Source organism: Genypterus blacodes, unplaced genomic scaffold, assembly GCF_046128005.1.
Source record: "Genypterus blacodes isolate CSIRO-AG114 ecotype Tasmania unplaced genomic scaffold, CSIRO-AGI_Gbla_v1 ptg000401l_1, whole genome shotgun sequence".
Lineage (NCBI taxonomy): Eukaryota > Metazoa > Chordata > Actinopteri > Ophidiiformes > Ophidiidae > Genypterus > Genypterus blacodes.
Genome location: NW_027467176.1, coordinates 314,306 through 329,525, shown reverse-complemented (window position 1 = coordinate 329,525; position 15,220 = coordinate 314,306). Strand labels below are relative to the sequence as shown.

Here is a 15,220-nt window from a genome sequence, read left to right as displayed (position 1 = left end):
AAAACATTACAGATTGAATGTTTAAGACATTTTTACGTTAATTTTTGCACTTAGTCACGATTGGTCCAGCCGCAGTCAAATGTTTTTCGTCATAGATAATACAAAGACCTTGAATCTGTTTGCTTTTACCATAAAATGCTGAACTGCAGTCACTTAAGAACCACATATCTACGTAATACAATCCACTTCTTCGTTTTCAAAGCGCACGAATACGTCTCTTTCCCACATTTCCGACAGCACTTGAATGCGGCACGAGCGTTAGTCCACTGAGCAGCAGCAGCGAGCATCAGAACAGTGAACGCATCTGCGGCCCGGGAGACCAAACAGCTGCGCTCCTTAAAGGCCCGGCTCCCTCCCGGACGGTGCGCAGGTTCGGACGGTGAGCGAGGTGTGTGGGTGTGTGCGGGATGTGCAGATGATGGTGCTGGGAGCAGGTGCGCTGTCGGGGTGTTTTCTCCTGCAGGCTCGTCTCGCATCTTGAGGAGGAGGCTGCGCTCCGTTTGTTGATCCCTGGTTCTCCCACTTCCGGGGGAACCAGAGGCGAATTTGCGGGATCAGCACGCCCGAGCGTCGATGCTTCGTGCCGGCGGGATGGAGGAGTTTGTCACGGATGAAGAGGAGCCATGGTACGACCAGCGCGACCTGGAGCAGGGTGAGTCCATGAATGCCTCACATTCAATTAGAACATGTGATGACATCATTTCTACACATTTATAAAGGCAAATATATAAAAACACCACCACCGAGGACAATTAGGATTATTAAGATGAACCCAAATATAGTGTTGCATTTAAATGTGCATAGGAAAATCAGATGTCCTGTAAAGTGCGCACACTTAACAGCACTATTGTAGGTGAAACTGTCTGTCTTTCTGCCTGTCTGTCTGCCTGCATGAGACTGACAGCCACTCAGTCACGAGTTGCTCCTCTTCATCACTGCCTCGCCCTCTGCCAATTACTCTCATCTTGTCAGTGATGTTTCCCAGAATAGCTCTTCTGTCTCACCGAGTAAACGTCCTCGTCCATCTCTCATAGATTCTTCTTCCTCAAGACACAATGTAGTCATTCTCATCCAGAAATGCTGAGTGGTGGGGCTGGAGTGTTGTGTGTGTGTGTGCGTACTAATATCTCAGCACAAGAAGTCTTTTTCTGGTAGAACATTCTTCAAATTCTCAAAATGTATCACTTTTTGAACAAAGGAAGAAGGCGGGCCGCTCCTCATCCTCATCCTCTGTGTCCTGTGTCTGTCTGTGACAAGTCCCAACTGAGGTCATGTCATGTCATCAATCGCTCACAGTGAGGATACATTAGTGTGTGTGTGTGTGTGTGTGTGTGTGTCTTCCTCTGGCCCTGATTATCTTCTGAGCTCGAGCGCCAAGCAGCTTTGTGTCCCATCATCACATTACACACATCCGGAGAGAAGTGAGGCAGGTGTGTGTGTGTGTGTGTGTGTGTGTGTGTGTGTGTGTGTGTGTGTGTGTGTGTGTGTGTGTGTGTGTGTGTGTGTGTGTGTGTGTGTGTGTGTGTGTGTCCAAGCTCTATCTTATCCCAGCATTCCTCTGTACTCACAGGCTTGATCTACTCAGACTTCGACCTCCTGCTTAGTTGGGATGCAAGATTTATTTTGGATCCCTCATTTTCTGTCGCCACCAAAATAGATTTCCACACGTTTGTAATCCTGCTGTGCTCATAATCTGGCAGGAGCTGATTTCACTTTTGCGCCGTAAACGATGCCGTTATGCAACTCGGCCTATTTGCAGAAGGTGCATGTGTGTGTGTGTGTGTGTGTGTGTGTGTGTGTGTGTGTTCGTTGGCCGTATGAAACGTATGTGGGCAGATTTATTGAGCGTGCAGAGAGCAGTAATGTGTCCTCAGATATGCCATATATATGTGTGTGTGTGTGTGTGTGTGCCATCAGACCCGAGAGGAAGTTTGGAGTAGATGTCAAATCTTCCTCTTCCTCTTCCTCGTCTCATCATTGGAGGTTATACCATAAATGGCTTTGCTGCGGTTTGAAATGAAGAACCAGATTACATAACAAAGACTTTGCTCCAAGATACTCACTCAGTTTATATATGGGCACATGTTGTCCTTCAGGATTGCAAACAGTGCTGTGACTGAGCTGGACGGGTGAGTGTGAGTGTGAGTGTGAGGGAGGCTGAGAACACACACACAGCTCTGTTCTGCACTGTTGAAACAGGAAATGACAGCCTGTCCCTTAGCGATAGGTGAGAATGTAATAAGATCTAAATGTATGAAGTCAATCATCTCCGATTCCCCTCGACACCTACGATGACGCGTGTCGCACCCAGCTCTACGTACCCTGTGTGTGTGTGTGTACGTGTGTGTATGTTCCTGTCAGCGCCGACACCGCACACAGAGCTGATAACACACACCATTCATGCTGGGTCATGGAGGTCAGCTGCTCTCTGTGCCGCCTTGTTGTGGTGCACAGCCGGCACGATTCCGCTCATCCTGCCGGAGGGAGATGAATAATAGATCCTTCAGACTTCGGGCTGCGCTGCAAACACAACAATAAGTGTGAGGGTGCTGTCCGTGTTTCTGTCGCTGCTCGGGCTGCAGGCCTGTAGGCGAGAGAAGGCCGAGGATCAGGGGAAGCGTGCGCTCCAGTTCTGCATCTGTGCGGCCGAACGTTTGATCTCAGTGTGGGATAACTTCATTTGAAGACAAAATAGGTCAGTTATATTTGGCGGTAGACTGAATATGCATTTAATATCTCATCTAAATCTGTAGAGGAGGTTCTGTATGTGATGCCTGACATGTTCTCTTGTTCTTACTACACAATTTATATTTATCGCTACGAGGACATATGGTGCTTTATGTTTGACTGTGATACAGGACGTTATTGATCAATCAAGCAATTCCTTTTTTCAATCTTTGGTCAATATAACAACAATCTTATCTCTAGATCTCATCATCTCTTATCACAGAGTTAAAAAGCTAAAGTTTACATTGCTACGACGCCAAAAAGCAGCAGATTCTCACACGGAAGCAAATGTTTGACATATTAAAGTGATAAATGCTTAAAATAATGATAAAATGTGGTTCGGTTAAGGATTAAGGATTAGTTTAAGTGGTAATAGTTGTATATTATTAGAACAGGACACAGTTTTGGTCTTTAGGATGAACACGCACCTTATGTTTCACCTCTTTATAGATCTAGATACCTCGAGTTCCCTTAAACACTGAACTCATTCACGTCATCGTTCTTCTCCCGTCAGATCTGCATTTGGCGGCCGAGCTCGGCAAGACGCTGCTGGAGCGCAACAAGGAGCTGGAGGAGTCGCTGCAGCAGATGTACGTCAACAACGAGGAGCAAGTGCAAGAGATCGAGGTACGTTTGAAAGGAGAGAGGACACGACTGTGCTGGACGCCTGATCAGAGTCTGTTAGTCATAAACTTCTGTGTGTGGCTTTTACTGCTGATGGCTTTAACTGGAGATGAACCTTGAGCCACTGCACAAAAACGTATCAAACACAAGCAGAATCAATCATACGGCAACATTGATTAAGATGTTCAATCCCGTTGTCTTCTCTCCTCTCTGTTCTTGCTGTGTGTCTCGCACGGACGCCGTCTCTCCTGCAGTACTTGTCCAAACAGCTGGAGCTGTTGAGGGAGATGAACGAGCAGCACGCCAAAGTGTACGAGCAGCTGGACGTGACGGCCCGCGAGCTGGAGATCACCAACGAGAAGCTGGTGCTGGAGAGCAAAGCCTCGCAGCAGAAAATAGACAGGTGATCGCCAAGCGTTCGCCTTCGTAGACGAGTTATGGACGTAGAACCTGACGAATGTCATATTGTAGTTGCTTGTTTCTCTTTGGGTCAGTCAATAAGACACATTTAGGGCTCTTTCGGCCTTGATGGAGGTTTGAACTGTGCAGACTTTATCAAAACTTTGATGGTTCTGCCTCTTTTTAATTGTTGCATAACTAACTAACAGTGTTATGCAATAGCAGATCTTTGTGCTTGTAGCTCTTCTTGGGTTCACTGTAGAGATTTCGTAACTGAGGCTTGAAGTACAAATCATATTACAGCTCTGAATGCTTCCCCTGTTCCACTCTCTCTCTCTCTCACACACACACACACACACACACACACACACACACACACACACACACACACACACTCCTCTACATTCTTTTGTTAATAACTGAGGCTTTAGCAGAATTAACTTCATAACAAGCAGTGAGCGTACAGAGACTGAAACGTGTGTGCGTGTGTGTGTGTGTGTGTGTGTGTGTGTGTAGACTGGAGGGCACCATGGAGACCTTGCAGGGTCAGGTGGAGAGTCTGACAGCTCGTGTGGAGGAGCTGAGGACTCTGGAGGAGCTGAGGGTCCACAGGGAGAAGAAGGAGCGACGCAAGACCGTCCACTCGTTCCCCTGCCTCAAAGAGCTCTGCTCCGCTCCAAGGTCGCCGTTTGATTTAATACCCAGCATGCAACAGACACTGACCACACATGTGAATAATGCTTTATGTGTTATAACATGATGTCATTTTAGTTTAGATTATCCTGCAGGAAGCCTTTTGAAATATTTGGATCTTCAGCCGTTTTCAAATGTTTCCCAATGCTCCCTCCCCGCTGTGCTGCCGTGTTTTCAGGTATGAGGACGGCTTCCTGTTGGCCAACCCGGGCAGCGTGGACCTGGCTGAGCGCCGGCCGGCCGACGAGGAGAACGAGCACCTCAGAGACATCATTTCGTCACTGCGCGCCGCCATGGCAGCAGAGCGCGGCAGGCGGGAGAGTGCCGAGCGGGAGTGCACGGCTGTGCTGCAAGAGTTTGAGCGTCTGGAGCAGCGCCTCCTAGGGGCCGAGGGCTGCCAGTTGCGGGTGCAGGAGCTGGAAGCCGAGCTCCAGGAGATGCAGCAGCTGAGGAAGTCCAGGATGTGTCTGATTGGAGGCATGGAAGACGGCCTAGAGACGCTGCTCAACAGCGCCCCAGAGACGGATACGCCGGAGGACAGCGTGGGACAGGAGGAAGGAGGGGAAGCTGGAGAGGCCGGAGGGCAGCAGGGCGTTCCTGTGAGGAAGAGCTGCAGCGACACGGCTCTGAACGCCATGTCAGCCAGCGACGCTTCGGGGAGGCGTCAGGGCAGCTACGCTCTCCATGCCAACGGCGTACGCAAACGTGGAATGTCCATCCTGAGGGAGGTGGATGAGCAGTACCACGCCCTGCTGGAGAAGTACGAGGTGCTGCTGGGGAAGTGCCGGCGTCACGAGGAGAGCCTGTGCCACGCCGGGTCGCAGACGTCCCGGCCCGTCTCCAGGGACCCGTCCATGAAAGATTACAGCATCGTCTCCCCGGGGGCGTCCACGTCGGCGTCGTCGTCTGGGGCCGCCGCCGCCCCGCCCACGCCTCCGCAGACGCCCTCCACCCCGGAAGCCCTGGAAGGGATCAGCAGGCAGGTGGAGCAGGTGGACAAACGGCTCAGTCAGAACACACCCGAGTACAAGGCGCTGTTCAAAGAGATCTTCTCCCGCCTGCAGAAGACCAAGAGCGACATGAACTCACGCAAGGGACGAAAGACGCACAAATGAGGAAATCTTTGGACGCTCTGGTTTCCATGTGTGGATGTCTGTCGTCGGGCATGAGGGTGATTTCTGCTACACGGCCTCGGGTGCCTCTGGTTGCACGTAGACGTTAAATCTGTTCATTGCAAAACTGCCATTTATATTTTACTACATGGAGGAAGGATTGCAGACGTGCGTGTGTGCGTGTGTGTGCGTGTGTGTGTGTGTGTGTGTTATGTTCTGCATGGAGTAAATGCTTTTTCTCAGCTACCATAAATGACAAATAACTAGAACTGCAGGCTTTGTCTCTGTCCTAAGACAATCTAGTTTGGTGTGGTTCTCACTGAGATCACCAATGCAGAAAATAATCTCTTTGCCATTTAACAGATTTTGTTTGGTCATGTGATTTAGAAAACGGTGGCTTGGGGCTGGAAATGACAGCACAGAAGCTTTAAGAGCGTAAAGGAAGCGACAGACGTGAGGTTTACGCTGACGCCGTGCTTGATCATTGTGTGAATATTTTGAATTTGTTGAATGGGTGAAAATCTGACAAAACCGCTGCCAAAAATGCATTGCACTGATGTTTATGTTTACGTTGCTTTTGTTTAAAAGGTTTGTTCCGTGATGCCTGAGTTAGAAGCTCCATGTTTACAGTGTGTGTGTGTGTGTGTGTGTGTGTGTGTGTTACAGCGAGAGGAGCTGAAGCATCCATATTTCTGTTTCATACTTTGCATTGTACTCAATTCTACATTGTGCTATCATTGTGTCTCCTTCTTCTAATCGACCATTACGTGTTTTCAGTTGATTAAAATATGAACCCACCCGACCATGTGGTGTGTATTACAGCTCAACAACCTCTTCTACCACCACCTGTGGCTATTTAAGTGTAACTGTAGGTGTGATTTAATCATTCAAGCAGGCGGAAGACATTTAGGAAGTCGATTTATCGAGTCGATTTATCGACTTCCTGTTAGGTTCAATATTAACTTCACAATATAAACATAACAAAACCAATGTATCATGAAATGAATGTTATTACATGAAGAAACCAGTAGGTGGCAGCACGAGAGTATCCATATCAAATGTCAGATTTATCTACCATATAACAGAGACCGAAGACTTAAATGATCACTGAGCCTGTGGTTCGTTTGATTTGTTGCGATCCGGGGGTCGATCGTAACAAATAATCGTTTTTGTGTTCACAGCTGAAGATTTGTAAACAAACGCCACGCGCCTGTAAACAGTTTTGTGATTAGTCAGAACTGACCAGGAAGTTGACTCCTCACCTGGAAACGTTTCCTTCTTCACCCAGACAAAAAACACAAACAAACACGAAAGATAACAAACAGCAGCGGAGTCCAAAATTGCTTTGCTTGCTTGTCTCGTTGCTTTCGACACTACATTACTTTTGAGCGAGAGTAAAGGCTACGGTTAGAGAACTGCGTTTATGGGGGGGGTATATTATTTTTAAGGTTTTTATTTACATTTATAATAATTCATTAATATATTAAGGTTATTTTTAGTGTAAAGAAACTGTTTAGCTTCTATTTGAGTAGAAATCGTGGAGACAAACGTATCAACAGGACACATGCAGACCCTGTGTGAACACTTTAATGTGGACAGAAGACAACAGTAAACTGCAGCTAGCACAGACAGCACACGTCGCGTCAAACTGAGTGAACTCGTGGAAGCAGAGTCCCACTTCCACATCACACACACACACACTGGAGTGTATCAAAAGCTAATTCGGTTTCTATGGCAGAATGTATGTCTAAGCACTGGATCAAAGATCAATCACACACACTTCTTTGTTTTCTTTAAACGAATCTACAACAATGATATCTCTATCAAATATAATTGATGGCAATGAACGACCTAAACAGATCACTGCTAAATAAACAAGTTCATAAAGGAATAAAGTGTTGGGAAAGGGAGCTGATCTTCTACAAGTTACACTTTCAAGTATCAAGTATCAAGTCATCTGAAGGAAAAGCTCTAAATTCATCGTCCTGATACCGAGTACACGAGCATCCAGCATGGTTGAAGCAGGCTCATAAAGTCTGGGGAATCAAATAAAGAGCAAAGGAGAAGAAGGAGACGGAGGTAATAAGTATACTTCTATTTACTCTACTTTTTCAGAGGACTTCCAGGTTTCAAATAAGTCACACAGATCTGCTGGAGGGGTTTAAAGGGTGGACTGATTCAAAGACCCTCATCCAGAACCGACGATCATATGGTGCGGCAAAATCCGTACAATGCTTTCCAAGGCAGATGGCGGTAATCATAGAAAACTCTCAAAAAGAGGAATACAATAGAGGAGGATGGGTGGAAGAAAGAGAGGAGCAGAGAGCAGAGAACGTCCCCTTCCCAAGAGCAGCAAACTTTTTTTTTTTTTTTTTTTTACTTTTTCTAAATGTGCAAACGAACCCTAATCACAGAAAATCTCGATTGTGCATATTGGCTGCTTTCTCCATACTACAGAGTTTAACACACAGAAACTGGGCTGCAACTGAAAGGGAGAACAAAATGGAATGATGAAATGATTGAAATTTTAAAAGAAAGAAAAAAAAAAAGGTCAACTGTAAGAGAGAAAATGGTGACGGACGGAGAGAGCGGAACCTTTAACACTCATCGTTACACAATCAAGACGCGGGTCCAATCCGGAAGCGATGGAATGATGGGAAGGAAGAGGGACGAAGCTGAGGGAGACTGTGGGACAAGGCGGCGGCGAGGAAGAGGAGGAGGAGGAGGATCAGTCGTCCCATTCCTTCTTGATGGCGAGGTTCCACTCCCAGGAGAGATGGTCGTGCTTGTCGTCGTCTGTAAACTTGGACTTGATGTTGTAGGTGCCGCGGGCTAGAATCCCTTTGGGTGCCTCCTCCAGGGTAGTGAGGAACTCGTACTCTTCGTCTCTGGGCCCGTAGCTGCCCACCATGTACTCCGTGTAGTCAACTGCAAGAGATTCACAAATGTGTAAGAATTCTGCTAAGTATTGGAGAAACATCGAGTCGACTTATTCACCGACGACGAGCCAAACTAAGTAAACAACTCCTTCCTGCACCACGTGGAGCTTTACTGTTTATGTGTTGATGGAAGCATTCTTACCCTTGATTCCTTTTCTATAGGACGCCTGAACGTACTTCAGGCCCGAGACGATCTCCTTGTTGACCTGCAAGATGCAACACGGGTCACTTCCTGCTCACGGCACTTCAATCATTTCAGACAAGACGCACGGTGACACGAGATCGGGCCGTCTCACCTTGAAGCTGATCTTTATCTTGTATCCCACCGCTTCCTTCAGTAGGAACGGATTCTTCTTGAAGCCCTCCAAGTCTCCTGGTGTGGTGAAGGGTCGTAAAGTCAGACAAAAAGCCAGAGTGACCCAATTTGACTTTGGCCACCAGGGTGACGAACAGCTCGGCTCCACTCACCTGTCAGATCAAGAACTAGAGGCTTCTTTGCTGTGTCACATAAAAGCGTCATCTTTGTCACCTGGATGTTGGGGACGTCTGGATCTACAGCAGAGAAAAGGGGACAGCGTTTTTGATGGCGTTCAGCGCTTGTACGCGATTCCGTTCGGCGGCGACCAACCTGCACACGTGGTGACCTTGCCCAGTAGCGCCTCCTTGTACTTGCGCAGGCTCTCGTCCTCGCAGTCCATGCTCTGGATCTCCTGTAGGCTCTTCTGGGCGGGAGCTTTGTAGTCGACTTTGACGCCGTCCTCCTCGTTGGCTGCCGCGATCGCGGCCAGCTGCTCGGTTGTGGGCTCCTGCTCGGCCATGGTTTACTAAACACGAGAGAGAGAGAGAGAGAGAGAGAGAGAGAGAGAGAGAGAGAGAGAGAGAGAGAGAGAGAGAGAGAGAGAGAGAGAGAGAGAGAGAGAGAGAGAGAGAGAGAGAGAGAGAGAGAGAGAGAGAGAGAGAGAGAGCGAGAGAGAGAGAGCGAGAGAGAGAGAGAGAGAGAGAGAGAGAGAGAGAGAGAGAGAGAGAGAGAGAGAGAGAGAGAGAGAGAGAGGTCGTAATGAGTCCAGAGAAGCTTCCCCTCTCACTCTTAGCCAGGCTTGAATGAAATCTGACCCACATGTGTACAGCTGCTGGTTGATCAGTACAGACTTCCCTCATGACCTCTATGAACTTTGACCCGGGGCTTTGGCTTCAGGGACGAGTTTGCCTCCACAAACCTCTCACCTTCCATTTGCCATGTGTACAGTGTGATTTAGGGAGTTCAGCTCTGTAGTGGAAGGTTTCAGATGTAATGATGATGTAATGATGACTGATGATTTTAAGGATGAGCGGTTTGATTTATAACAGTTTGCAGTGAAAGTGAAGGATGAGCATCACTAACTGTAGCTTTACTCTCGCTGCATTGTTTCATTGTTCTGCCTTTCATGACTCAGGTACACACACACACACACACACACACACACACACACACACACACACACACACACACACACACACACACACACACACACACACACACACACACACACACACACACACACACACACACACACACACACACACACACACACACACACACACACACACACACACACACACACACACACACACACACACACACACACACACACACACACACACAGAGAGAGAGAGCCAACAGCCCGGAGACACACGACACTCCGGCCCGCAGCCTTCTGGGCTACTGAGCCGATTTCTCCAAGGTGGCGGCGGCAACAGAGGGGAGGAAGACGGGAGGAAGACGGGAGGAAGACGGGAGGAAGCCTCTCCTGCCGTCATACAGAGCAGATAATGAGGCTGCAGCAGCGCTCATGTGGTCGTTTTCACTCAGCAGCTCTCCATTACAGTCAGGACTGATTAAGGCAGAGAGGAGGCCGACGATACGCAGCCAGCAGCTCAATAACATTACTCATCCTCCTGATTGGGTGGAAGCAGCGAGGGTGGAGGGGAGGGGGAGGGGAAGCTACTACACACTTCCTGAATTAGTGCGGATTGAACCGCACACCGACATTACATTACATTACATTACAACCCTTCGCAGAGGGGGGAGCAATTGAGGGTTCGGTGCCTTGCTCAGGGGCCGACCTGAGCCGTCAGTCAACCAATGAGGATTTTGGAAACGAAAAAAATAAAATAAAAGGAGCCTTTATTTACTTCATCAAAGAGCTGACAGTTGCTGGAGCGACGCTCGTGTGGCAGCGACGCCATCCAATCTGTGAGCAGGAAGTAAAGCAGCCAACAATACGACAGGAAGTCTAGAATCGAGTCTGAGCTCCACAGGGGGCCTGGGTGAGATGACATCACACACCAGACCGTCTACAATCACAGGAGAGTAGCACAGAGCCACCAATGCAACTCATCAAGTGGAGACACACACACACACACACACACACACACACACACACACACACACACACACACACACACACACACACACACACACACACACACACACACACACACACACACACACACACACACACACACGCGCGCTAGTAAGGGTGCGGTGTGTGTGAGAGATTCATTTCCTCATTTCACGTTATGATGGCATGTACAGAAACTGGTTTGCCCCTCTGCTGCCTCTGTTGTGTGATGCAGTGGGCTACGAGACAAACAGGCACAGAGAGACAGAGAGCGGCGACCGCCTCAGAATTCCCACACGAGGCCTCGGCGTTCCCATTAAAGCACAAATTCCTCCTCTGCTCATGGCGTGTTGCAGCACAGTGTGAATGTTGTTGCTTTGTGGAGCGACAACAACAACACAGCACCGGCCGCCGCCGTGCCATTCCTTACATACCGACACACACAGGTAGGTCCCATAATGCACCGGGGGGCCTGAAGCATACCGAGCTGTCAGCGTAGGGAGCGGCGCTGTGACATAAGTCAGACGTTAGAGAGCTTCTGAGGGCTCAGGGGCGAACACACACTCGTCCAGGACTCCAGCATGAAGGTTGGCGAGTTTGACGGAGCGTTTCCAGATAAAGAGCGCAGTTGTTTACGTGCAGCGTCACTAGGCAACGGCATTTTAACCTGAGCGAGGAAACAGCTGACGAGGTAAATGGCTACGGCGTTAAATGGATTAAGTCTTAACAATATTAACTTAGCTGCCTTCATAATAACACACATTCTTTGGCTGGCTGAGTACACACACACACACACACACACACACACACACACACACACACACACACACACACACACACACACACACACACACACACACACACACACACACACACACACACACACACACACACACACACACACACACACACACACACACACACACACACACACACACACACACACACACGCACACACACACACACGCACACACGCCGAGGTCACGGGCTCGCCGGGATGTTGTTGACGAAAACATCTGCCTCACCTCATCACCGCCAACCGAGACTTGAGATTAGACCCGTTCCTCGGCAACAGGCGGCGCCCACCAGAGCCGCAGGATTATGGAAAGTGGGATTATGACTAATGAGGCGTCTGGGGACAGCAAAGGTCAAAGTGTGTGAAGGTCTGAGCCCTGATTCTCCACACGTACAAGACAACAGCGTCTCCACAAAGCTGCAGATCCAGATCCAGATCTATTCAGAGACAACGCTACTTAAAGGAGGAGCAGAAAGTGGGAGGAGCAACTACATCAGAGCACTTTGGATGTGTTGTGAAATGGCGAATGAACCCAAACACAGGCGACGTCGTGCCGTCTGTGTTTACAGCCCGGCTGAGGAGTCACGAGGAGGGAACACAATAGATCTGTCCTGGTTCCTTCAGCACTGACTCAACCTGGTGAGAGAAAACAATGGAGGCCTATAAAACCAGGCTGTAACTCCATGAGTCAACCAATCAGCCTGTAGGCTCCTGGTCTACGGGAAGGAGCCACCGATCCATGAGTCACTAAGGGAAACTATGATGTGTTGGATTGTACGAGGCAGACGGCTGCTTGCTGCCCCATTCCTCGGTCAGATTGAACTCCACCCAGAGGTGAGAGGTCAGCGTTGCCCACTGCGACCTTTGCAAAGCCCCACGCTCCTGCAGATGTGACAGATCTCTGGAGGCTTTGATCCTCTGGGCTCTGTTCTCTCCTGCAGCAGCACAGCCACAGACCTTTACACCACAGGTTAGACTCTGATGTAAGCTTATAGATCTACAGCTTATAGATCTACAGCTTATAGATCTACAGCTTATGTCTCAGGTTCATACGTGTCTGAATCTGCAGAGCTATGGCAACCTTCTTCTTCTTCTTCTTCTGTACCTGTAATCACACCCCTCAGGTCATATTTGCGTGAAGCTCTAAACGCTCCTGCACCTTCTTACTTTCCCTTCCTTTAAACTGTACGGTGTACACAACGTTCAAAACTCACCGCTACGTGAACACATTTGAATAATGCTGCGCTTGACGACATACAGAAGAGCGGCTGCACGGCTTTTCTCTCTCTCTCTCTCTTTCTCTCTCTCTCTCAGGAACTAACTGAAGACTTCCTTCTTCTTCTGCAGAGAGCTTGATGACTCATATCCGCTTGTGCGCCAAACCATACAAGGTCAACCTGAAAGCTGCCGCCGCCGTCTACCTGAGCGTCTGATGCCACCCCATGCAGTGTTAGACGCGTTTTAAAGCGAGCAGCAGCGACGCGGGGCAGAGGAGCGGTCAGCCAGACGGCCGATCACAGAGCGCCGCCACAGAGAGACGGTTTGAGGAAGTGTCCTCACCGTAGACCCCGAGAGGAGTTGATGCAATTTGGTGAAACTTCAATTTCAACAGAAGGGGGGAGGGAGCGAGAGGGAGAGAGGGAGAGAGAGAGACAAGAAGAGGAAACAAAACTCATTTCTATCCCAGGAAAGAGCAGAACAAATAAGAGGCTGGCTTTAAAAATAGCAGCAGAGCGTTGGTTCCCTCCATGCAGCCACAGGAAGCTGGGAGTGAATGGGGGACGCCTGAAAGGTCAGGAGCCTCAGGAACAAAATAAGTGAAGAAAACACAAGAAAACGGGCCGATCTTAACCCTTTGTGGTCTCTGTAAATACAGCAGGATGTAAATGTGGCACATCAATCTCACAGGACGGCGTCTGTGTGAGAGCTGCTCCCCCCCCCCCGAGGCTGCTGCTCTGCTCTACTCTGCTCAATGTAGAGGGGGGCATTACAGAGCGGCTAATCACTACTTGCAGATACGGGTCTACAACCTAGTTCTAGGCTGAGTGAAAACAGAAACGAAGGACACTTGAGCACCACTTTGACATAGGAGCGACAGTTGAGGACTTGTCTGTGTGCGGCCACTAGCACAGGAGGAAGACTCTCCACACACACACACACACACACACACACACACACACACACACACACAGCTGGAAATGAGGAAGATGTAAACGCTGCTTCTCATCCATCCGGCGCCTCGGACTTCATTACCAACCGGAAGTTTATTTATCTGAGCCTCAACTCCGACACAAAAGATACAAAATAGCTCCGTCTCTGCTAAATCCTTCTTTGGATTTGAACAAGTGCACACTAGTCCAGTACATGACCCTTGACCTTCCCACTTCCAGCTGCTTTTTAAGCCTGCCTCTCACTTCCCCTTCCTCCTCCGCTACCGTGGCCCTAATTCAAGCTCGATCACCTCAAAGCAAAGCGGGCAGAAAGCGCTGAAAAAGACATCCGGTAGCGCTGCCATCTTTACTTCCTTTAATAAACGTGAAGACGGCGATGAAACAAATCAAATCAGAGGAAGAGAGGAAGATTTAACCGTCTGAACTGTGGAATTCTTCAGTTCTGTATTTTTATATGAGGGAACAAGACGTCCTTCAGGCCATTTCCTCACACACACACACACACACACAGGAAGGGAGGATTGACACAAAGTTTAATGAACTCTATTAAAAAAAAAATCACTCATCAGCCACAAATCTCAAATCTACTACGTGAGCACATAAAGTGACTTTGCACTTGATCTGTCTGTACTTCAGGGGCCATGAAAGCAGTGGAAAGGCCAAAAGTGAGCCTGGTGAAGAAAGGTGTGACATCTGAGGGGGAAAAGATCCAGGAAGTAGCAGAAAAGTTGACTCAAATACCAGCAGGGGACATTACTGTGCGCGCTCAGATTGTTCTAGAATCCGAATGATTCACTTCTAATGCACTTTTTAAGTCCATTCACTTCATTCTTTCACGTTTTTCCTCGTAAAAGAATACAGAGACAAGGACGTGGCTACGCTGATGTGACGCCACCTGACAGCGATACACACACTCGACACACTGAAAAAACAAATCGTCTCAATCGCTAAATTCTGCTTTAAAACTTATTTTTTAGATGGTTTAAAGTAATTGTCTGAATTAGTTATGCTCGCTGCAGGAAGTTGACTATGGGTTCCAACTTGTCCTGGCACATATCGTGCACGTTGAAGACATACCTTAGCTAAATGTGTCCTTAAACTCGCTCAATTCCACGAGCCGAGACGTCGAAAAAGCTTCGGCGAACAGGCAAAATTGCGTAAAAGCGTCGCAAAAAGACTTTGTGATGTGTTTTGGTCAACTCTTACCTTTATACGGTTGTAGCTTGAGACTCTCTGAATGGCGCCGACAGAGAAGTGTGTGGAGCGAAATGAAGTGTCCGGGAAAAAAATGTGTCCGGAAGTGTAGAGCAGAGCAACTTCCGCCGCAGTGCTTTCAAAATAAAAGCATGTCGTGTCTTAACTTGTTGCTACACATATA

At 48.5% G+C, this 15,220-nt stretch overlaps 2 protein-coding genes across 2 annotated transcripts; one reads left to right on the top strand and one right to left on the bottom strand.

Annotated features, from left to right (window-relative positions):
- Positions 1–167: 167 nt before the first annotated feature.
- cdr2l (cerebellar degeneration-related protein 2-like) lies at positions 168–6,086 on the top strand. The gene is made up of 5 exons (XM_076138791.1): positions 168–652; positions 3,242–3,354; positions 3,606–3,754; positions 4,267–4,431; positions 4,622–6,086. Exons 1-5 carry the CDS (start codon positions 574–576, stop codon positions 5,556–5,558), a joined length of 1,443 nt encoding a protein of 480 aa, XP_075994906.1. The 5' UTR covers positions 168–573; the 3' UTR covers positions 5,559–6,086.
- A 1,038-nt stretch (positions 6,087–7,124) lies between these two features.
- Positions 7,125–15,151, bottom strand: LOC142989335 (rho GDP-dissociation inhibitor 1-like). The gene is made up of 6 exons (XM_076138811.1): positions 15,049–15,151; positions 9,123–9,318; positions 8,963–9,046; positions 8,791–8,867; positions 8,637–8,700; positions 7,125–8,483 (listed from the first exon to the last, which is right to left on the bottom strand). Exons 2-6 carry the CDS (start codon positions 9,310–9,312, stop codon positions 8,284–8,286), a joined length of 615 nt encoding a protein of 204 aa, XP_075994926.1. The 5' UTR covers positions 9,313–9,318; positions 15,049–15,151; the 3' UTR covers positions 7,125–8,283.
- Positions 15,152–15,220: the final 69 nt, after the last annotated feature.